The 19,850-nt window shown below is 42.9% G+C and overlaps 1 protein-coding gene across 16 annotated transcripts in view; it reads left to right on the top strand.

Moving 5' to 3' along the window:
• mef2cb (myocyte enhancer factor 2cb) overlaps positions 1 to 19,850 on the top strand; it is a 68,910-nt gene that overhangs the window by 36,359 nt on the left and 12,701 nt on the right. For 7 of the 16 annotated variants that reach the window (XM_086314048.1, XM_086314053.1, XM_086314054.1 and 4 more), the window contains 3 exons: positions 4,268 to 4,471; positions 18,105 to 18,248; positions 18,431 to 18,568. In XM_086314048.1, coding sequence (XP_086170174.1) covers positions 4,268 to 4,471; positions 18,105 to 18,248; positions 18,431 to 18,568 — 486 coding nt within the window. The remainder of the gene's footprint in view (positions 1 to 4,267; positions 4,472 to 18,104; positions 18,249 to 18,430; positions 18,569 to 19,850) is intronic. The other 9 variants (XM_086314064.1, XM_086314060.1, XM_086314055.1 and 6 more) reach the window with 2 other exon arrangements.

The raw sequence follows: 19,850 nt of genomic DNA on the forward strand, positions 1-19,850 counted from the left end.
TCATTTTCTGGTGATAGCACACCAACTCACAAGCTGACAGAAAAAAAAGAAAGAAAAACAAAAACAAATTAACTCAAATTTGTTCAATAAAAATTTACAAAAGAGAGACTTTAACAGGGCAGCTAATGGTAACGCAGCTGAGTGGTTGCTGGGTTGTCTGTTTGTGTGTGTGCATTAGTCTAAAGCTCTCCTGGGATGGGTTTGTGGAGGAGGATAGGGGTGAGTGAATAAGATGTGTGTTGCAGCGAGTGTACAGTTTACGAATAGTTTAGTTCATGTAAATAAATGCCCAGAGTAGTACTTAATAATTGTTTGTAGATGCTGTGGAAGTGTGGGGATGATTTAGTGTCCTTCACAGGGTCTTTTGAAGGTAGTCGTTGCCGAGATCTCTTCTATAACTGAGTAATCTCTTAGGAGCTTAAGCTTGTTGAAGTAACATTTGGACTTTCTGATACTTGCGAGGTTCCCCTGCACATGCATTCATTCAACCTTTGCAAGGTTCAGGCCAAACTTCCTAATTCTGTCTTTTTCTTTTTTTTTAATTGAAGAACGAAAATCAGAAAGCATCACGTTGAGACATCACTGAGATTTGAGTTCTGATAAACTCGTTTTTTGCATATTTTATGGGAAGAATTTATGTGTCAGGGTTAGAATTTGAATATGGTTAGACTAGCATGCCAAGACATCTGTAAAGTAATGTGTCCCATTCCAATTGGTTTAGGTCTTTACCTTCAACGATGACCAAAAATAGTCAACGCATTTTTCCTGCGTACTTGTATGTGTGCTTTTATGTGTGTGAAGATAGGTTTCACACTCTCGTTACCAATATACTGTGAAAAGACACAGTTGGGTTCACACTCACACACTCGCACTGTTCCATGCACGGCACTGTAATGTCATTCTCTCTGTTATTAACATAGTGATGTGACTAACAGCACCCACTGACCAAGGAAACAAAGATTAAACCCACACTGACATATGGGTGGTTTACAAAATGTTTTGTGTTTTAACAGCAAAGACAGAGGACTCATTGAGTAAAAGAAATGTATCAGATTTCAGATCCATCCATTTGCATGTATAGCAAATGTAAATGTTTATGATTTTTTTTTAAAGTGATGATTTGTTCAGTCCATACAAACTTAGAAATAGTAACACAAGGTAAGGTACATTAGTGTTTGGGTTACAAATTAAGCTTATTGTCCTGATCTTTGGTTACTAATATAGCATGTAAGTGTTTAAATATTGCAAAACTTCATCTTTTATCAAGTTTCTTCAAAAGACTGTAAACCAATGACACCTCACATGGATTTAGTTTTAAGTACTTGGAAAACAGGTTCATAGTACCTGTTAACCGCTTCTGTTTGGGCCTAGTGAGATTTTTTAAGCCTGCACAGGAAAGACTGGAGGTGACATAAGCAAATTGGACGTTGATAGGCTAAAAGTATTGCAAGATGACATCATATCATGCCAGGAAGTCACAACAGAGTTATCTTGAAAAGTCAACTATTGAGCTTCAAAACCTGCATTGATACGGTGCAAATCAGCATATCCTCCATGCCTTGTAAGACCTTTGCGGACTTTAAGCATTCACTCTGTTTACTTGCGTGCATTTGTCTTATATTCGTGGATGTATGCACACAGCGTAGTAGTATGTGTTTTAGAGGTAGCATGTTGTACGTGTCAGGTTGAGATAAGGCGCGGGGGGTGTGATGTGATATTTATGTAGGTGTTATAGTTTGGTCAGTTAAAACTTTTCATAATCGCACCCATTCTCTTCCCTGTGGTGCTGTTGAAGCCAGACTATGTGTAAATTATAATATGTGCGAAATGCTTCTGCACGCAGTTCCTCATTTAAAGCATGAGGCTAAAGACAACTTTGATTGAATTCCGCTCTTTGTTTTCTGCATTTTGAGCTGAGAAGCCGAGAATGCGTGTCTCTGAAAAGTACATTGAAGCATTTGTATGAGTGCGGTGAAGCTCGCGGCAGTCCTCACCTTTGAGACCGGCTGATCTGGCCCTCTGAGACCCACACCCCTTCCAACTGTGCGTCCCATCTGCACTTTTTTTTTTTTTTTGAAACATTAATGGCCCCAGCAGAGTGAGTGACTGAGTGAGTGGCTGATAACAGAGCTTGGCCGCCAGCTAGCTGTGTCCTGCGTCTGCCCCCGGTGCCCCATGCATCAAAACACCAAGGGAAGACAACACTCTGCTTGTCCTGTCCCTGAAAAGCACGCCTTGACCTTATGTTCTGCAGTCCTGTCATCTTATTTACCTGCACAACTTGTACTTCAGCCTCACTCTTGTAGGGCTTGCAGACCCTCTTTTGGGGTGCTCACTTTTCAGTTGTGAATAAAGAGCGCAGAGTGATTTGAATATGACAATTAATCCTATTGTCACAAGATGCCATTTGATCTTAGACTATAAAAGTGAGGCTTGTTTTTTTTTGTTTTTTTTGTCACTTTTCAGCATGCCTGTATAAATGTCAGCATGGTATTTAGAGCCCAGGGGAGCGTTTTTCTACACATTTCGTCAGTGAGTCACACGTGTGTGTACCGAGGTATAGAACCTGACACAGTGCTTTGTAAGGAGGTAGCACACCGCATGTCCGTGTCTTTGGTTTCAGCCTCTGTTGTCTGACGAGATAGTTTGGCATGAGGCGGTGACATCAGTGGAAAACTTTAAGATGGGGTGGGGTGGGGTAATGGGGTGGCAGCGACAGGGTCCAGGATAAGACGGTCCAGTCCTGGTAGAAAGGCAGAGCAAGAGAAAGTCAGGGTGGAGGTTAGGGATGGTTTGATGTTCCGTTCCCCTGGTGCATCGTGGGAGATATTGTTTCAAGAAATTCAAAACTATCTATCAATATCTATTCAAGCCTATCTCCTCTTTCAGTTGTAAAAAGAAAATGTGAAGGGCAAGGCATGATAGGTAAATGCTAAAAAAATATATTCAGGATCTATCACAAGCAAGGCTTTCTTTATAAGGGCCTTATAACTGTATTCGGAGATTGTATTTGTTCTGCATTCATCTGGTATCTTTGGCCCACTTAAGTGCTAGAGTAGAATGGGCAAAAATGCAGTTAATCAACAAACTGAGATTGTTAGTTACCAGCTGGGCATAGTTCTGGCAGAATTTCCTCTTTATTAAAAAAAAACAAAAAAAACTTTGTCAATACAAGTCTCCAATGTAAATAATACACACAGTCACAGAGGAACACAAGAGACAGTTCTATTAAAAAAAAGGGGAGGAAAGAAACATGATGCTGTGTTAAGAGAGGCAAGCTGGCAGTGGAGCATTTTCTCTTTTTTTCCCATTCAACTAAAGAGTGCGCACACATGGCTTGGAAAAGAAACCAGGTGCAGCTCACTGGCATTAACTCACTTTCACTGTTCTAGTTTTGATTCAAACAATAGAGGAATAAGGCTGTTCTATTTTGACAGTGTTGGTCCTTGTGTGCCTGTATTACTAAAGGTACTTGTCTTGGGCTTCACACACATACACACACAGATATATATATATATATATATATATATATATATATATGAAGGAACAGTAAGAGAGAGGGGAAAGAGACACTTTTTGTGGTTCAAGTTAAGCGCGTTATCACGATCTGTGCGCTAAGTGCTTTAAGTATGGTCGAGGAAGCTATCTGTTATTTATATCACTGCTTGTTATTTGCTATGAGACTCGGTTAATTGGGCAAGACAATAACCGAGCTAGTGTTAATGTCGCTACATGGAAAACGGTTAATCTCAGCTCATTTTTAGATGAAAATAGTGTGTGTTTCTTTTGTGCAGAAGCACACATTCGGACCATCTGAAAAAAAGACAATTTAACTTGACATATGTTCCAGGATGAGACTCTGTGTGCTTTGATGTACAAGCAATAACTGACCTTCTTTACCGTTATCTGACTGAGACAGAGTATTTTCAGTTCCTTAAATGCAAGCCCAGCTTCTTTTTTTCCTTTTTCCTGGTATAGTGGATAGACTGTTACAGTCAGTGGGTGTTAAACCATTAGCAGACTTCACTTTCCTTTAATGCCATTTCCCTGAAAACTCAAAATTTTTAAAGAGGAAAGTTGCGGTGTCAAATTCCTATTTATTCTCTCATTGCAAGCGAAGCGGTTGAGGGTGGGGGATTTTTTTTTTTTTGTCATAATCAAATTCTTATAACAAGTCAGATAAAACAGCCTAGTTTGATTGTAAGTGTGCCACAAAAGTAAACTAAACACAAATCCCTCTTCTCCCTTCTTCTCTTCTTTCACTCAGGTGACATTTACAAAGAGAAAGTTTGGCCTGATGAAGAAGGCGTATGAGCTGAGCGTGCTGTGTGACTGTGAGATTGCCCTGATCATCTTCAACAGCACCAACAAGCTGTTCCAGTATGCCAGCACAGACATGGACAAGGTCCTGCTTAAATACACTGAGTACAATGAGCCCCATGAGAGCAGGACCAACTCTGATATTGTGGAGGTAAGCTATGAGAAAACACAGACGGCACACACACGCGTGCACGCGCACAGACACACAGGAGCGCACGCTCGGGCGCAGACATGGACGCTCATGCAAACGCACAAGCAGACAGATGGTTACAGCATTTGTGACTCATTCAGCAACCCTTACTTCTCTCTTTTAGTCTTCACACCTAACATAGTGTACAAAATAATTGCTCCCATAGTTTGTCACTTTTCCCCAAGGGTTCAGTACCACTATCAATCACTGTTAGAAAAACTTATTTTAAGACTCACAATAAGTCATTAATTTCAAGACAGTGTGTTTATTCAAATTGTTTTCTTGTGTCGCCTGCACTTTGCAGCATAAAAGAAGTAGCCTATCATTGATCTGGGCCTTTTAGACTGTCACCTGTGGTGTGTAATCACCACGCTGTGCCCTTGGTGTCTTGTCACCATTGATGTGCCTGTGAGAGGAGGATGTTGATCGGACTTGCTTTGGACACATGTCGCTAGAGTGGCTCAAGGCGATGTTAAACAGCGCTGTCAGCCACGCCACTAGGCAGGTAGATAAAGCAGGAAATGACGCTAGCACCCTCCTGAATCCTTAAGCTTTCAACGTGAACCTGTTATGCAACATTCACTCTGGAGCTCTGACCTCGTGGGCCACACACAAACATGAATGCAGTCATGTGAAGTTTATCCCTTTCCCCTGCTCTCTCTCTTAATTACGCTCACACTGTGCTTTGCAAATATAAGTGTGCCTGCCCCACAAAGCAATCCTGAATGGATATTACATATATGTATATATATGAACATTAGAATCCCTGCTCTTTGTCTTTATTGTTACACAGAATCCTTAAATAAATAAATCCAGATTTAATTAGACTCATTTTACTACAACATTTGCTAATTCCATACATTTGCCTGCTAACCAGAATTAAAATCCTCTTTATGTTTGATGTTTCCAATTCTACCCACCGACCAACACAATACCACAAGTAGAATCATATGTATCCCATTTTAATTTTAGAGCAATCTATTGTGACAGTAAATACTACATAAATACTGTTTAGGACTTTGAGGTTAAGAAATGAGTCTGTGTCCATATATAATCCCCTATTTTTAAATCAATTGTTATTGTAGAATACAACTGATTCACAACATATTTTGCTTGCAAATGATCAGTCACCTGGTTATGTTCATGGAAGATACACAAAATAAATAAATAAAAACATTAACATTATGAAGCGGTTGGCCACTCTAACACAGGACAGAACAGTATGAGACTTTTTCCATATGGCTGTTACTGGGCTTCATGCCCATCTAACATCAACTGGTGTTCACATGTACATGTACATATTGCCCACGTTTTCTACATGTCATGTTTGGAGTTAGCCAAAATAAATTATGCAGTAAGAAATGCTGTACTACTGTTGTACATTAAGTGCATTAGGCATTAGCTAATGATGATCTTTGTCAAACACTGTGTGTAACCACAGCTTATTTTTTAATGTTACTAGAAATACTTATCAATTGCCGGAGTTTCATACTCCTTAATTGTATGCCTTTAGTAATTTTTGCATACTTTTATCACCAGTTTGCCTCTCAGCACAGGTGTCCTTTGCTCACCAAGTCTTTCACTCACTCTGTAGTCAGTTTATTATCCTTCCCCAGCTGAACCCATGAAGAGAGTGATGTATAACTAGTGCTTGTGACAAGAGCTCCCTGCTTTGAAGCTCTTTCTCTAACTGTCTCCATTAGAGAGCAGAGGATAGCTAACGTGTAAACAGCCATGTCAGGGGGAGATGGTAAAGAGCCTGGTGGGGGGAGAGTGCTATAAAGCACTACATATAATGTGATCCCTGGAGAACGGAAGCTCTGCCATCTCTGAGAGACTCACAGCGGGAGAAATCGACCTGAAGAGGCCTTTAGCCTGAGCTGCGGTGTGCTAAAGGGATTGGCCACAGGATTGACACTAGCACGTTTAGCGTGGGTGGGAGGGGGGGGGGGGTGATGGGGGGGTACAGAGAGGGAGGGGGAACAAAGGGGAACAGCATGGTCAGATCTTTTCCTACAAGCCATGTGTGCCGACGTCAAAGCTGCAGTAACATGGGTGGCGTGCTGAGTTTTAAGTAAGGAGCAGAGCAGACTTCCTCTTGAGATGGCAGGATGATGAAAAGGAAAAGAGGAGGTTCTTAACAAGATGAGGCGCTGATTTTAAAGTGTAACAAAACAAAGCAAAAAAATAAAATAAAAATCTTAAATATGAAGTCGTATATATGTCAGATTTAATTTCAAATTTGTAGAAAGCTCTTGTCTCTGCCACTATGCTCAAATGCATGCATCTCTCTTCCTCTGTTGCTGCTGTGCCTGAAGGTGTAGTGGGAGGAGAGGCAGAGGTAGGGGAGCGGAGCTCAGAGTGTGGGCGGCTGGCATAGAGGCCCGCTACATTAGCAATAAAGCTCTATGTAATTAGCATGTCTTTGGTTGATAATTAGCGTTGTTGAGAGAGTGGCACTGAGTACGTTGCACAGCCTCTCTAGCAACAGCATGTTTACAAGAGGCTGGAGGGCTTTTCTCTCTACCTCTCTCACTCTAGTCTGCCTTTCTCTTCTGTATCTATTTTCTCATTGGAGTCGCTAAGCTATTCTTTTTTTTTTTCATTATTATTATTATATAGAATTTATGTTTGGGTCAGTGGGTTTATTTATTTGAAAGACAGAAATAGGAAATAGAAAAAAGAAAGAGAGGAGTAGTAAAGAAGGTCTGATGACTCACCGCAAAACTGTTTCATCTAGGAACAACACTTGTTCAAATATATGAGAAAGCAAAAGAACAATAAACCAAAGCTAACCCTCCTGTGAGAGAAGTGGTGAAACAAAAGAGACATCACTAATGGAAATTATGTTCACAGTGCACAGTGTCTTTTATTCTGTCTTTCTCCCATCACCCCCAATCTGCTCCTCCCTCCCTGGCTCTGACAGAGGTTTCTTCCTGTTAAAAGGGAGTTTTTCCTTCCCACTGTCACCAAGTGCTTGCTCAAAGGGTTTCTTAGACTGTTTGGGCCTTGCTTTCTATTATTGTAGTCTTTATCTTATAATATAAAGGCGACTTGAGGCGACTGGCGCTATATAAATAAAATTGAATGAACTGAAAGACATATACTAATCAACAGAGTAGCAATTAGAAACAAAGTGAGGATTTTTTTTTAAGTTAGTCTTATACACTCTTCAATTTAATCCTATTTCATGTAGGACCTGTTAGCCCACTCAGACTCCAGTGACTGGATTAAATAAAAACATAATATGTAGCTCTTCCATAAAAATACGGAGAAGTCCACTTAATTAATGCTAAGTGTTCAAAAACACATCCAAGCTGATCTCTCTCTAGTAGCTCGATGAAAGCAAACACAGAGGCAGACCCTCCATCATTTGATGTCCGTGCAGGTTCCAAGTGTGCTGTCCTGGCAGGTCTACAGCACACTCTGAGTCTGGCTCCGGATAAAACAGTCAAACATGCAGATAGATTTCCTATACTCTCTGTCTGCCAGGCCAGTTTCCTGTACATGTGAACAGCATTAGAGGAGAAATGGTAAGCTGTGTTGGGAAATAACAATAGAATAGATTCATCACTCGCTTTTTCGCTGGTTTTATTCATGCTTAAGAACAATCACTTTGAGCCGTTACTGGTGATTTATATTCCGGTATGGGGGTTGTTAATTGCAATAGCACATGAAAGAGTCCTTTCTTCCCCTCCTGATGATTGCAGATCTATCCCAAACCTAAGAAGCATTGGCTGGGTCTTGCTGTGATCGAACAGCCCCAAATCCAACAATGCACTTCGGCTTTGCCAAATCCCTCTTCTACAATGTGCTTGTTTTCCCCCGCTGTTGAAACAAAGAACACAGGTTTTTGAAACAACTGAAGGGTTAGTGAGTGTGTGGTGATCTGAAGATATATCACCTCAACACCTAAAAAAAGAACCCAAAAAAACCTGCAAATGAAAAAGTGTTTGTGTGCCTCTATGCACACTTATAGCATATATGTGCTTAAACACACAAAAACACAGTAATGTGTTTGCTGTGTAGGTGTGCTCTCACAGTGGCCTCACTGCATGGGTGTATGTGTGTGTACATACACAGTGACAATTGGCTCAAACCCTGCAGCACTAATGGCATTGTGATGACCTCAGCCAGGGTCACACGCTCCGATGCCATTGGCTCAAGTATCACATGGAATAGCACATGGCTCTTGGTACTGAAGTGACCTGCATGCTTGCCTACCTGCCAGAGGATGGCCACTGGCCAATCCCATTTCCAGCAGATTAACCTAATCTGAAAGTTCAGCTCACCCTGTAATCTTAAACAGCAGCAGCAGGGATCTGACTCCCTGCCTATCCTCAACTCTTTTTTTTTTCACTTTCCCTCCCTCTGTCCTTACCCAGAAAAAAAGCTATTGAATGAGAAGGGGACGGGAGGGACAGAGGGATGGATGAGTGTGAGAAGAGAAGGAGGGAGGGAAAGAGGGATGGCAGGAGGAAGGCTGGTAATTATTTCCAAAGGTCATTCTGTTAATGACTACCTGCTTGGCTAATGAGATTCAGCAAAGCTCCCTCACCATGTTTCACCCTGCGTATGTTTCACCCGTGTGCCGAGATGTGCGAGAAGCACAGGTGTGATTTCAGCCCAGTGACAGTACACTTGAGGGAGGGAGAGTGTGAGAGAGGGGGTGGTGTGTGCTGCTGGAGGGGTGTAAATGAAGAAACATAAAGAGAAAGTACATCAAGCAGGTATATGCATTCCAGCTCAACGCTCAGCCATTTGGAAAGAACATCACATTACCATACATTCTAAGCACTGCTTAGCCGATTCGCCATCTCCTCAAAAAATGACTTACTTTCTCAAGTTCTCCAAGCCAACCAGACCTGAGCTCCCTCTCTGAAGTGCTAGTATGCTCGTGTTCTGCCTCGCTCTTATGAAAATATTTTCCAGCTATTCTGCGTGCTTATTTGGTTTCTAAACAGCAACGAGAACATTAGCCTTGAGCGGTTTTTCGATGCTGATCGGCTCACTGAATGGCTTCTTCTCATAGCTCTTAAAACTGTATTAATTGCTCCAACAAGAATGCAATTTATACCCTATTGCTTTTGCGTTGGTCGCCTCCAAGAGAAATAAGGCCGTCGTATCATATCTTGTGCTTTGGTTGTCCACGGTAATTGAGTGTGCAGTCATTTTGTGTTTTTTGGAAGAGGTTGCATGTGGTGTGACATGGGAAGGGGTTGTCGGCACAAGGCCTCGGTGTTTACCGGGGATGAAGCGATTGACAGCAAGGCTTGTTTGTCCTGATGAGCTAAGGATTAAGTTCTGAAACTGCTTTGAGGGACTAAGTAAATTAACCTTGTGACACTGACGAGCTCGTAGTAAAGCGGTTTGTTAAAACAAAGGCTCCCAATGACAGACTGTTTACATGCTGTAGCAGGTTGTCAAAAATTCCTTGTATGTGGGGTTGAGTGCATGTTAATTAACGTTGAAAAGCAGGAAAGAGAAATTGTACCACTTTCAATACTGCTTCACACATCTCTATCATCAGTGCATAATTCATATTTACAGTGTTAGCAACAATTCATCTATTAATTTACAAGAATACTGGACTAGTGTAATAGCCTGTTGCCAGATGTCTCTGGCCTCCTTTGAAATCAACAAAACACATTGCCTCTTTATTCATTCAGTTACGCAAGACGTTTTTTCAACCCGAAGCTTGAGATACAAAAAATTATTGATCATTAAATGTACGTACTTTCAGCTACTCCACTCCTCTAAAATGTATCGAGCTCACCACTTAAAGCAACAGCCTAAAAACAACCCACCATTTTCTTTAAAATACCCATTTCTTAATAAATTCCTCAAAAAGTAGTTGCTTTCTAAAAATAGTCTACGGTGAAACTAAATATAGACGTCTAGCTGGCGGTTCTTGCTGTGAAAGAATAGAAGAATAAGACTGTCTCTGTCTCTGTCCCCCCCCCCCCCCCCCCCCACCCTTGTGTTTTAAACAAGGCTGGGTGGGGGTTGTTTCTGAAACAGAGGAGTGAGTAAGCAAAGTGTCAGGATATTCATCCAGTTTCTCTCTCTCTCTCTGTTCTTGTTGATCAGTTATGAAGAGTTGCCCTCGGCGACCACATTCATAAGACCACTGGTTTGAGACCCTGAACTGCCTACAAACATTTGGTCCTTTGAATGAAATAGTCTGTTTTTTGTTTTGTTTTTTAGTGCAATTCTCTTGTTGATCCACCGCCTCATTCCACCAAACAGAGCCTTCCTGTCTGCTTTTCAAAAACTTTTCCATTACAGAAAAAGGAAATTAATTTCTCTGAATTGCTATCATATGTTTGGGCCGATCTGAGTACGTTTTGATCAGCAGATCTGCTTTACATACAATTGATCAGCCCGGAGAACCCATATGTCTGTGGCTTCCACCCTGCATCAAGGCACAAAGAGAACAAATTCATGCCCACCCACCCCTTTTTTGAAAAAGTGGTTAAGAACAAGATTTCAGATAATACAGCATATGTGATCCACAGGCGTGGCACTTTATTCCACATCACATGCCCGCTGACCAGAAAAGCAAAAGCTAAGGCAAGAAACTATATTTCTTAGATCGCTGTCAGAGGTGTTTTTTTTAAGGTCAATACTGAAACGGAAGTCTGAAGTACTCACACAACAACAAAAGGTTTTTAAAAATAGACTGTTTGAAATGTGCCAATATGTGGTCCCCGTGGTGAGGAGCAGTGAAAAAGGCAGGCCACTTCTGAGGCCACGCTGCCAAAAGGCAAGACTTTTCCACTACACACAGCCCAAAACAATTCACGCCAGCCATTAGGATGAAATGATGCCTTGTTCTTTGAAACTATTTGTGGAAAATTCAGAATAAAGATCTATTTTTACATATGGCATTCCCTTCCCTGCCTAGAGCTTCCTCTTGGCCCTACCTCCTCCACCCCCACCATGGTTACTGCTTTGGGCAGGGTGTGGAAACTCAAGGTCACTGTATAGAGGTCAGCCGGCTGGTCATTGTTACTGAAGGCCTCCCCCCGGCTCCCTTTTCCTGCTTTGGCACCACGCGATAAGAGACAGAGAGACAAAAGACGATAAGTGACGATTTGTAGTGGTTGTCTTTTTTTGTTGTTGTTGTTGTTGTTGCTAAAGGGTTGGGGGTTAGGTGGAGTTTCAAGAAATGAAAAAGAGGTTGGGCGAAGGAGGCTTGAGGTTTGTTACCTGATGCTAATTTAAAAGTATGTTCATTTTTGATATGATTCATGGTGTAGTACAGTCACATGATGACTGTGGCATAAACAGGCCACGTGCAATTTCACTGTACAAAGTATGCAAAGCTAAATACGCGTGGAAAACACACAATTTAACCATTGCGAATCGATTTCTACATTGCACCAGAAATACATATAGACCCGCACTCATTTCTCTCATTTGAATAGAGAGGCGTTATTCAACTGCAGTGTAGATGGGGATGAAAGATGGCTAGGTTAACAGCGCAGACATAAGTGCCCTCTTTATCCAGTTTCACTGAGCTGGCATTGTGTCTCATTATGTCTATCTGGCTAATTATACAGTGTGGTGACAAGTCTGAATGACCACTTTGTTCCCAGGGCCGAGATGCTGCTGTAACAAACAGTGTTGGATTCTGACATGTGCTTAGTGTGTGTCTCTTCCATATGGGAAACACTGCACCATCTGGTATTCTGATGTGTACTGGCTAGCTAAGATTGTGTGTCTGTGAGTGGGCTCTCGTCTGCAGTGGGCTCTTCTTAATAGTGATTTTAGCACATGCACCATCAAAGTGGCACAGTTTGGAGAAATGTGGAGGAACCTTGTTGCACACAGTGCCCTTTCCCTCTGTCTTCTTTTCTGCCTCTCTCACTTGCCTTAACACTTTCTCTCTGTTTGTTGCTATATATCTCACTCCCTTTTGTAATGTTGAGTAAACTCTGTAGTCTCTAGAAAGCTAATAATCACATGTTTAGGCGGTGTTATTACAGAATTTACCACCAGGGATGATGGATCCCAGGTGCCAACGTCTGATTACTTATTACAGTGCAGCAGGGCAGCAGGGGTAAGGGGCATCAAAGCTGCTAAAGCACTGAAAGGCCAATGATGCGATAGTTTCTTAAACAGTGAATAAGGATACAGAGATAATGACTTTAAAAAAAGAAGCAGGCGGGGACATTAGATGGGACATTAGGGATTAGAGGTCCTATTCCTCAGATTGGTAACCTACAAAATAAACTATCTCCCCCAAATCGCTCACACACATACACACTCCATGTAGCCATCATCCATGGGCATGCCCCTCGACATGGTCCTGGCATGTTCAAACCACGCTTCATGAAACTGTGGCCCTCTTGCCTTTGGTCTGCCATCTGCTTCCAATAAACTAAGCCAGCCTGATCCCTCTGATGTTCCCTCCACTCTGAAAGGCAGACAGAAAGGACGGGCGAGCGAGAGAGACAGCGAGCGAGGAAGAAAGACAAAAATGGGAGCAAGTTAGATTGAGCCAAACGAACCCAAAAAAAGAAGAAGAAAAAAACGAAAGAAAGAGGAAAAAACTTAGAAGAAGAAACAAAATAAGAAGAATAAGATCACATCTCAGACATGCTATTACCTCTTCCCTGCCGCCAGGAAGACCACCCTGCTGGTGCTTATTGTGAATTGGCGCTGAGAGGTCTTAATCCACAGTAGGTCCACTTCATGACTACCTCCATCTTATTTTTGATAAGAAAGACAATGTTTCTATTTGTCTGTGCACCCCTATGGACACAAAACCCCTTTGCTTCTCACCAATGTGACAAGAGATGGTTTTCTAAATAGATACACACCCCAGCCTACATTGACTCCTCACACTTTGCAAAGTACGATATATACAGTCTGCTTACTGAGAATGTTTGATAGCTGGAATAAAGTAAAGCCATTTTTAATAGTGCAACATGGCAAGCTTGGAGCCTTCTAGACAAAAGATTTCATTTGAGTGCCGTTTTATTTTAGTTTAACAGCACAGCAATCATGATTAACCATAAGTGGCGCTGTTACTGATGTTTTTATGTTGCACTTGTCTATCACAGACTTGTTTCCCACCCACTGCTGAAATATGCCACAAACCCCATAAACTGGGTCCATTTATGGTGGGAAACATTCCCGCTATTATATATTATTTTCTTTCTGGGTTTAGCTTACTGTAGTGCATGTGCGTTGAAGATCACACAGTGTTGACAGAGATATAAATGACCTGTAATACACTGGCTGTTTGGTGGAGCGCCTTTGCGCCGATGCTCCCTGTTATTGGGTTGAAGACACTGAGGAACATTCACTGGCCTGACCGTCGCCAATAGCTATAAACACAATATTGAATGTGTCGTAGCCTTCAGCCACTGCCAGCATAACTACAGAGGGAAAATGGTCAACAATGGATCTCTTTCCAAACACAAATCCTCAACTGCCCAAAGTCTATCAGAAATAAAGATGTACCCGTCAAGTCAACAGTGTTTGACTGAGCTTCTGTCGAGATGTGGTGGTTTTGCAGAAAATTAGGGGACTAGCGCAGAGGTGGTGAGACAGAGACAGACTGAGCAACAGACTGAGACAGAAATATGGGGGCAGAAAGACGGATTGAGGGATAGAGAGGGTGAGCAGGGTGGCAGAATGCCGAGCAGACGGATCCTGGTATGGCAGGAGCTCTGGGCAGGCGTCAGCTGTCCCTAGCAGACTCCCTGGGGCCACCCGGGATTCACACCCAAATACTCTCCGCTGTTTTTCTCAGGAGCTAAATGAAGTTATCGCTCACACCCCCAACCTATGAAGTGAATATAGAGCAAGCGTTTTCCTGCAATTAAAACATTAGGGAACAGCAAGCGTGTTAGAATGTGAATCAGTTTCTTTGTAGCTCAAGCTGGCCTCGGTCTCAGCTCAGGTTACCTCCGTTAGGTTTTTACAGCGGCATCCTGCCGTTCCTCTTACACCAGCCCCAGTCTAGGCTAGCTTAGCTGAGGGTGTGAAAACTGAAGGGTACCAATGAGACGGGCGTCTCAAGTATGTAGGACACCTTGTCTATGCTGTGCCTGCCTCACACAGGCCCTGTGAGTCAAGTCATGAGGGAGCATCATGAAGAAGGAGTTTAATTAGGAGCAAGCCTCCAAAGGGGCCAGAGAGAGAAACACAGAGCCAAGCAAGAAGACACAGCTTTTTTGCTGTCTTTGCTCCTCGCCATACTTTATATCCCACCTTCCTCTTTCTCACATTTACAGCACGAACTCTCTATAGCATTCTGCATGACTCTTTACATCGCTGTAGCATTTTGCTGTCTTCTAACCTCCTTCCTCTCACACTTTCTCCTCATAATCTGGTGTCCCTGTTTGGCCATTTCTTTCTTGTGATTCACAACACGGCAGCAGAGGGTAATATTTCATGTGAAAAAAATGTCAGTCATCGCAAACCGGGGTAATAAAAACGCTATAAACTTAAATAATGCTCATTTATGCCAGCAGCCAAAAGATTAGCTTCTTTTTTAAGAATACAGAAAGAAAATGAAGTTACTTAGAATATTGAATAATTTTAATTTAGGCATGAGAATGTGGGGGAATTCTTTGTGCATAAAATTATTGCCACAAGTGAACTGCACCAAAGTGTTTTTGTTTAATCCTCATCCTATTATCGTATTCCCCAAAGACTCCCTTTTCATGCCAAGTCTTCATTCCTGTACTCCTGTTTCTCTCAATATTACAACAGCAACCTTTTTTTTCACTGATCATTATTCTCCCCATTATTTTGAAATATAAGTCTTGGATGTGCCTTATATAATGGTGATGTTACTGTATAACAGACTGAAAGTTTGGAGCAGCACTCAGTGGCATATTCAAGGAGCAGATAAAGCAATGGGCTATTAGAGGAGGGTAAAACACATAGGATGGCTTGAAAGTAGGGCAGCAGGATGGTGAGGTGGAAGGCTGAAGAGGGAGAAGTCCTTCTAAGGCTACATGAGCTCTTCAGCAGTTCTGATTGGTTGCTGGGTTGTATGCTAGGCCTTTGGCAACAGGTGTGATGCCTTTAAACAGGTGGGCATAACTGAGATGAATGGCATAACATCTTTGTACTGCACCCTAAATAAACCGAGGCCGGCTGGAAAGCTAAGCCTGGGTCAGTCATGCAATACTCACACCCTGGCTAAATGCACCTCCATAAACACACAGGGCAACTATTGCCCCACTACTGCTACACCGCCAGCTCAATTACCCCATATGGGTGTCACCTTTAACTCGGCCCCCGTTCTCCTCTCCCAGCAATGCTCCACGGCTATTCTTCCAAGAATGGAAGTAACTCTCTCATGGACTCATGTGCTGGTGGCAGTAGGTGGAAATCTATGCAAGTAGGAAGAAAAGTTGTTTTGATTTTTCTTCTTTTTTTTTTTGTTTGTTGTTTTTTTTTCCTTGCATGCATTCTCATGTGAGCGGAAAAAGGCCAGTGGTTCAGCTCTTGTCAGTTCAATATGATACATCGCCAAGGCCAGATTGAAACTACGCAAAAGAAATAGCAAAGTTTTACATCTCACGCCTTTGCCAAAAAAGACAGCATGCTAAACCTCTGTGCCCCTTTTGTTCTCTTGACTCATCCTCCTCAGATAGAGCAAGAGTGCCTGATTCACTGTAGGTCTATTGGAAGTCAGATCTCCTGCATCGCCTAGCGTGATTTGTTTGGTGTGATTTCCTGAAGACTGTCAAAGATGTGAGAGATGCTTTCAAATTCAGAATTCCAGATTTCCACTCCAGGGGCCAAGTGAGGATTCAGAGAGAGAAAAAGGAGAGCCAGCAAATGTTGACACACTTACAGTAGCTGCCTCGCCACGAGACGCCTCAGGAATCAAACAGTTATCACACAACACACAAAAGAAGCCCTCTAAGTTCACTAAAACCACACTCAAAACAGGCCTTTGTTGTGCTGACATGAGAGATGACTGGATTTTTATTTGTTTTCTAAGCAGGCAGATCGCTCCTTGTCACTTCTGCTGCTGGTTGTGATGGAGTAGCTAGCACTCGTATCTCTTCTGTGAGTGAGTACTGACAGAGACAAACAAATGAGAGGAAGAAGTTCACCGAGATTAACTTATCTTAGCATCTATCTTCCTCCTTTCTCCTGCTCAGTCGCTCTTTCTTTTTTCTTGACTAACACCCACTCTCACACACCCACACATGCACACACACACAGACTCATTCCCCTCTTTCCCCACCCACACACACACACACACACACTATACAACATATACAGAGAAGCGCACACTCTCACACACTTGATCAGCATCAAATACAAGGTGTGCTAAAGTAAATTTAATTACGTCTGTCTGATATGGAGCTTCAGATGAAAGTAGGAGAGCGCAGTGTGAAGCGATGACTGCACAGACAGGAGCAGGCCCGTGATATTCCTCCCGTAGACTAATCTCCCTTTATTAAAGCCAGGAGGAGAGAGGCAAGGGGGAGGGGGGGGGGGGGGGGGGGGGGGGGGGCATGTGGTGGATAGGAGAAGGAGGAGGAGGAGGAGGTGGTGTCTTTGATGAGATCTCTCTAACTGTCAGCTACTGTACTTTTCTTCTCTGCCGCTCGGTCTTTGTCTCTCTCACTTTTGCGAGGCAAATGAACACAGCACCTATCGTTACATGCCCACTTGCTCAAGCAAACATACCCTCGTGCTATCACACACAGTAATGCGCTCTGAAACTTATCCCTGTTGTTAAGGTTGTCAACAATATCTAAAAAAGGACAGAGACAGCTACAGATACAGCCCCCCCCCCCCCCCGCGCCAACCACCACCACCACCACCTCTCGTTTTCTTATTTATTCCAATGCTCTCTTTGTCTGTCTCTCTCCTCCAGTGAGAGGGAGTGGTGATCGAGTGGAGAGTGTGCGTGCGCTTTTTTCCCCTTCTTCTTTCAGCGTGCTATTTTCTGTCCACTCTAATGGGGGCAGGTGGCCATCAGGTGGCCAGAACAGAAACTGCCACATTTAATAGCACATACACCACACTCGTAAACTTGTGCACCTCGGCTGTATTTTAATTCTATTTCACGGCCCGCTGATAATTATGGTTGTAAAATATGTTTTACTTTTATGACTGTTCCCTTTTCTGTGCAATTATGAGGTTTTAAGGTCCCCCCTTGATTTGTCATTCTGTTATGTCTTGTTATTGAATGTGATTGAATCATTTGTGCCTTTTTTTTCTGTGTTTAGCGGCATGTTTACTTGTTCATAAAAATAGGCCGTGTGTCCTCACCCCATACCATCTTGTTAGAGTTCATACCGTGAGCGTTTTTTTTTGTTAAAGCTTTTTTAAAAATTAAGATAATTTGTAGCAAAGATCTCATTACCCTACGCAGTAAGCCAGATTTGTTCTTTGTTTTTTAATTTGATATAAAACCACATCGGTTTAAGAACTTTTCAAAAGTGTTTCTTTTTTTTCAAGATGTCCTTTAATCAGACTTACATTCGAAAATGAACCTCCTCACACTTCATTACCATTATGTCCCTCCGAAGCTGTTCACCTGGCTTTCTCTTCCCTACCCCCAAAGCCCTTCAACTATGTTGTGCAACTGCTCTGTTTGCAGACATTGAGAAAGAAGGGCCTAAACGGCTGTGACAGCCCAGATCCCGACGCAGATGACTCGGTTGGCCACAGCCCCGAGTCTGAGGACAAGTACAGGAAAATAAACGAGGACATTGATCTGATGATCAGCAGACAGAGACTGTGTGTAAGTACTTCTTGTTAAACCCAGAGCCTTCTTCTCACCTTTTCTTTCCTCTCTCTCCCTCCCCCCACATGCTTTCTGTTGCTTCATCCCTGTCATCGTCATCTGTTCCTACCGTCCATCTCTCCGTCCCTTCATGTGTGTGTCTCCCCTCCATCCTTCTCTGTGGTTGTGGGACCTGGCAGGCATTGAGCAAGAAGGAGAACAAAGGTGGCGAGAGCCCGGAGCTCGAGTCTGCGCTCATCCTCACCCCGCACACTGAGGAGAAATACAAACAGATTAACGAAGAGTTTGATCACATGATTAAAACTCATAAGATACCTGTAAGTACTGGGTTATAATCAGCAGGCTGACAAAATGCTGACTGGCAAGTAACTGTTGCGCTAACCCAGCTAACCACCATTGTTTGGAAGCAGACTAATTACACAAAGTGAGAGTGAGAGTAAGATCGGGGTAAAATTGCACTCTGCAAAATTACAGATCTTTGAATTTTCCTGTTTACAGTAGAGGAATGGTCCTTTAATTTGACATGTCTGCAACCATAACTAGTAGGCACGTTTGCTGATTTAACAGCATAGTTTCTTTTATGACAAATTTTAACCTCACCCGGTTCCCACCTTGAACCCGCTCTACCCATAATGCCTTGCCTGGCTCTCAGGAGAGGTGTGGTCTGCATGCGCTTTTCCTTTTCCTGCACCAAAACCCAGTGGTCTGTGACCTGCAACAACAGGGACAGACAGTGTTGGCAGTGAAACAGCTGCAGGCATTCGAACACTCTTAATAAGCCCGTCTTCCTAACTCAAAAAACTTGCTTATCTCTCCTCAGGCAAACGCCTTTGTAGCTTTGTATATGCCTAGATGTGTTATCTGCTGGATTTATATTATGTAATGTCAACTTTACAGAAGACTTTAACCTATAGCTAGTTGCCAGGAACTACAAAATTGAGGCCTTCTTTCTATGTAAACTGAGCTTGCCACTCATTCAGAGAGCACATTATAGAATGGTTAGCGCTTCGGCCATACGGAGCAAAGAGATAATTCCACGGTAAATCACTCAGAGAAGAAGAGTAGTGTCTGAGCCGCATGGAGTAGGAGGAGATGTGGTTAGAAGCGAGGCAGTGGTTGGTGAGCTGGGGTGGTGCGTCGGGGTGAGGTGGGGTGTGTTTGGGATCGGAGAATGGGTGGGGTTGAGTGGTGGTGGGGGAGATGGAGGGGGTGGGGTGGGGTTCTGCAAACAACAAGTGGCAGTTCAGTGTGTGGTCAGAGTGGCTGCCAAGCACTGGGCCTCTGGATTGCAGGGGACTGTTGAGGGGACTGCGGGGAGAGGCAAAGGAGGAAGATGAGTGAAAACAGGAAGGATGGCACCAGTTAAAGGACAGCTCAGAAACGGGGCCCTTACACCCAGCAGTAGAGTGTGTGTGTGTGTGTGTGTGTGTGTGTGTGTGTGTGTGTGTGTGTGTGTGTGTGTGTGTGTGTACATGCAGAAATGTGCACGTACGATAATAATAGTTCACCGGGACCAATTAGGTCAAAAAAGTCCACCAAAGAGTCAGAGATGGAAGAAGTAATAGGGTGGGTGGGAATAAAAAAAACAGAACCAGAGAC

Source organism: Aulonocara sp. 'chitande type north' Nkhata Bay, linkage group LG12, assembly GCF_057382095.1.
Source record: "Aulonocara sp. 'chitande type north' Nkhata Bay isolate Kocher_YH1m ecotype deep benthic linkage group LG12, A_spYH_male_GT1.1, whole genome shotgun sequence".
In the NCBI taxonomy this organism is placed as follows: domain Eukaryota; kingdom Metazoa; phylum Chordata; class Actinopteri; order Cichliformes; family Cichlidae; genus Aulonocara; species Aulonocara sp. 'chitande type north' Nkhata Bay.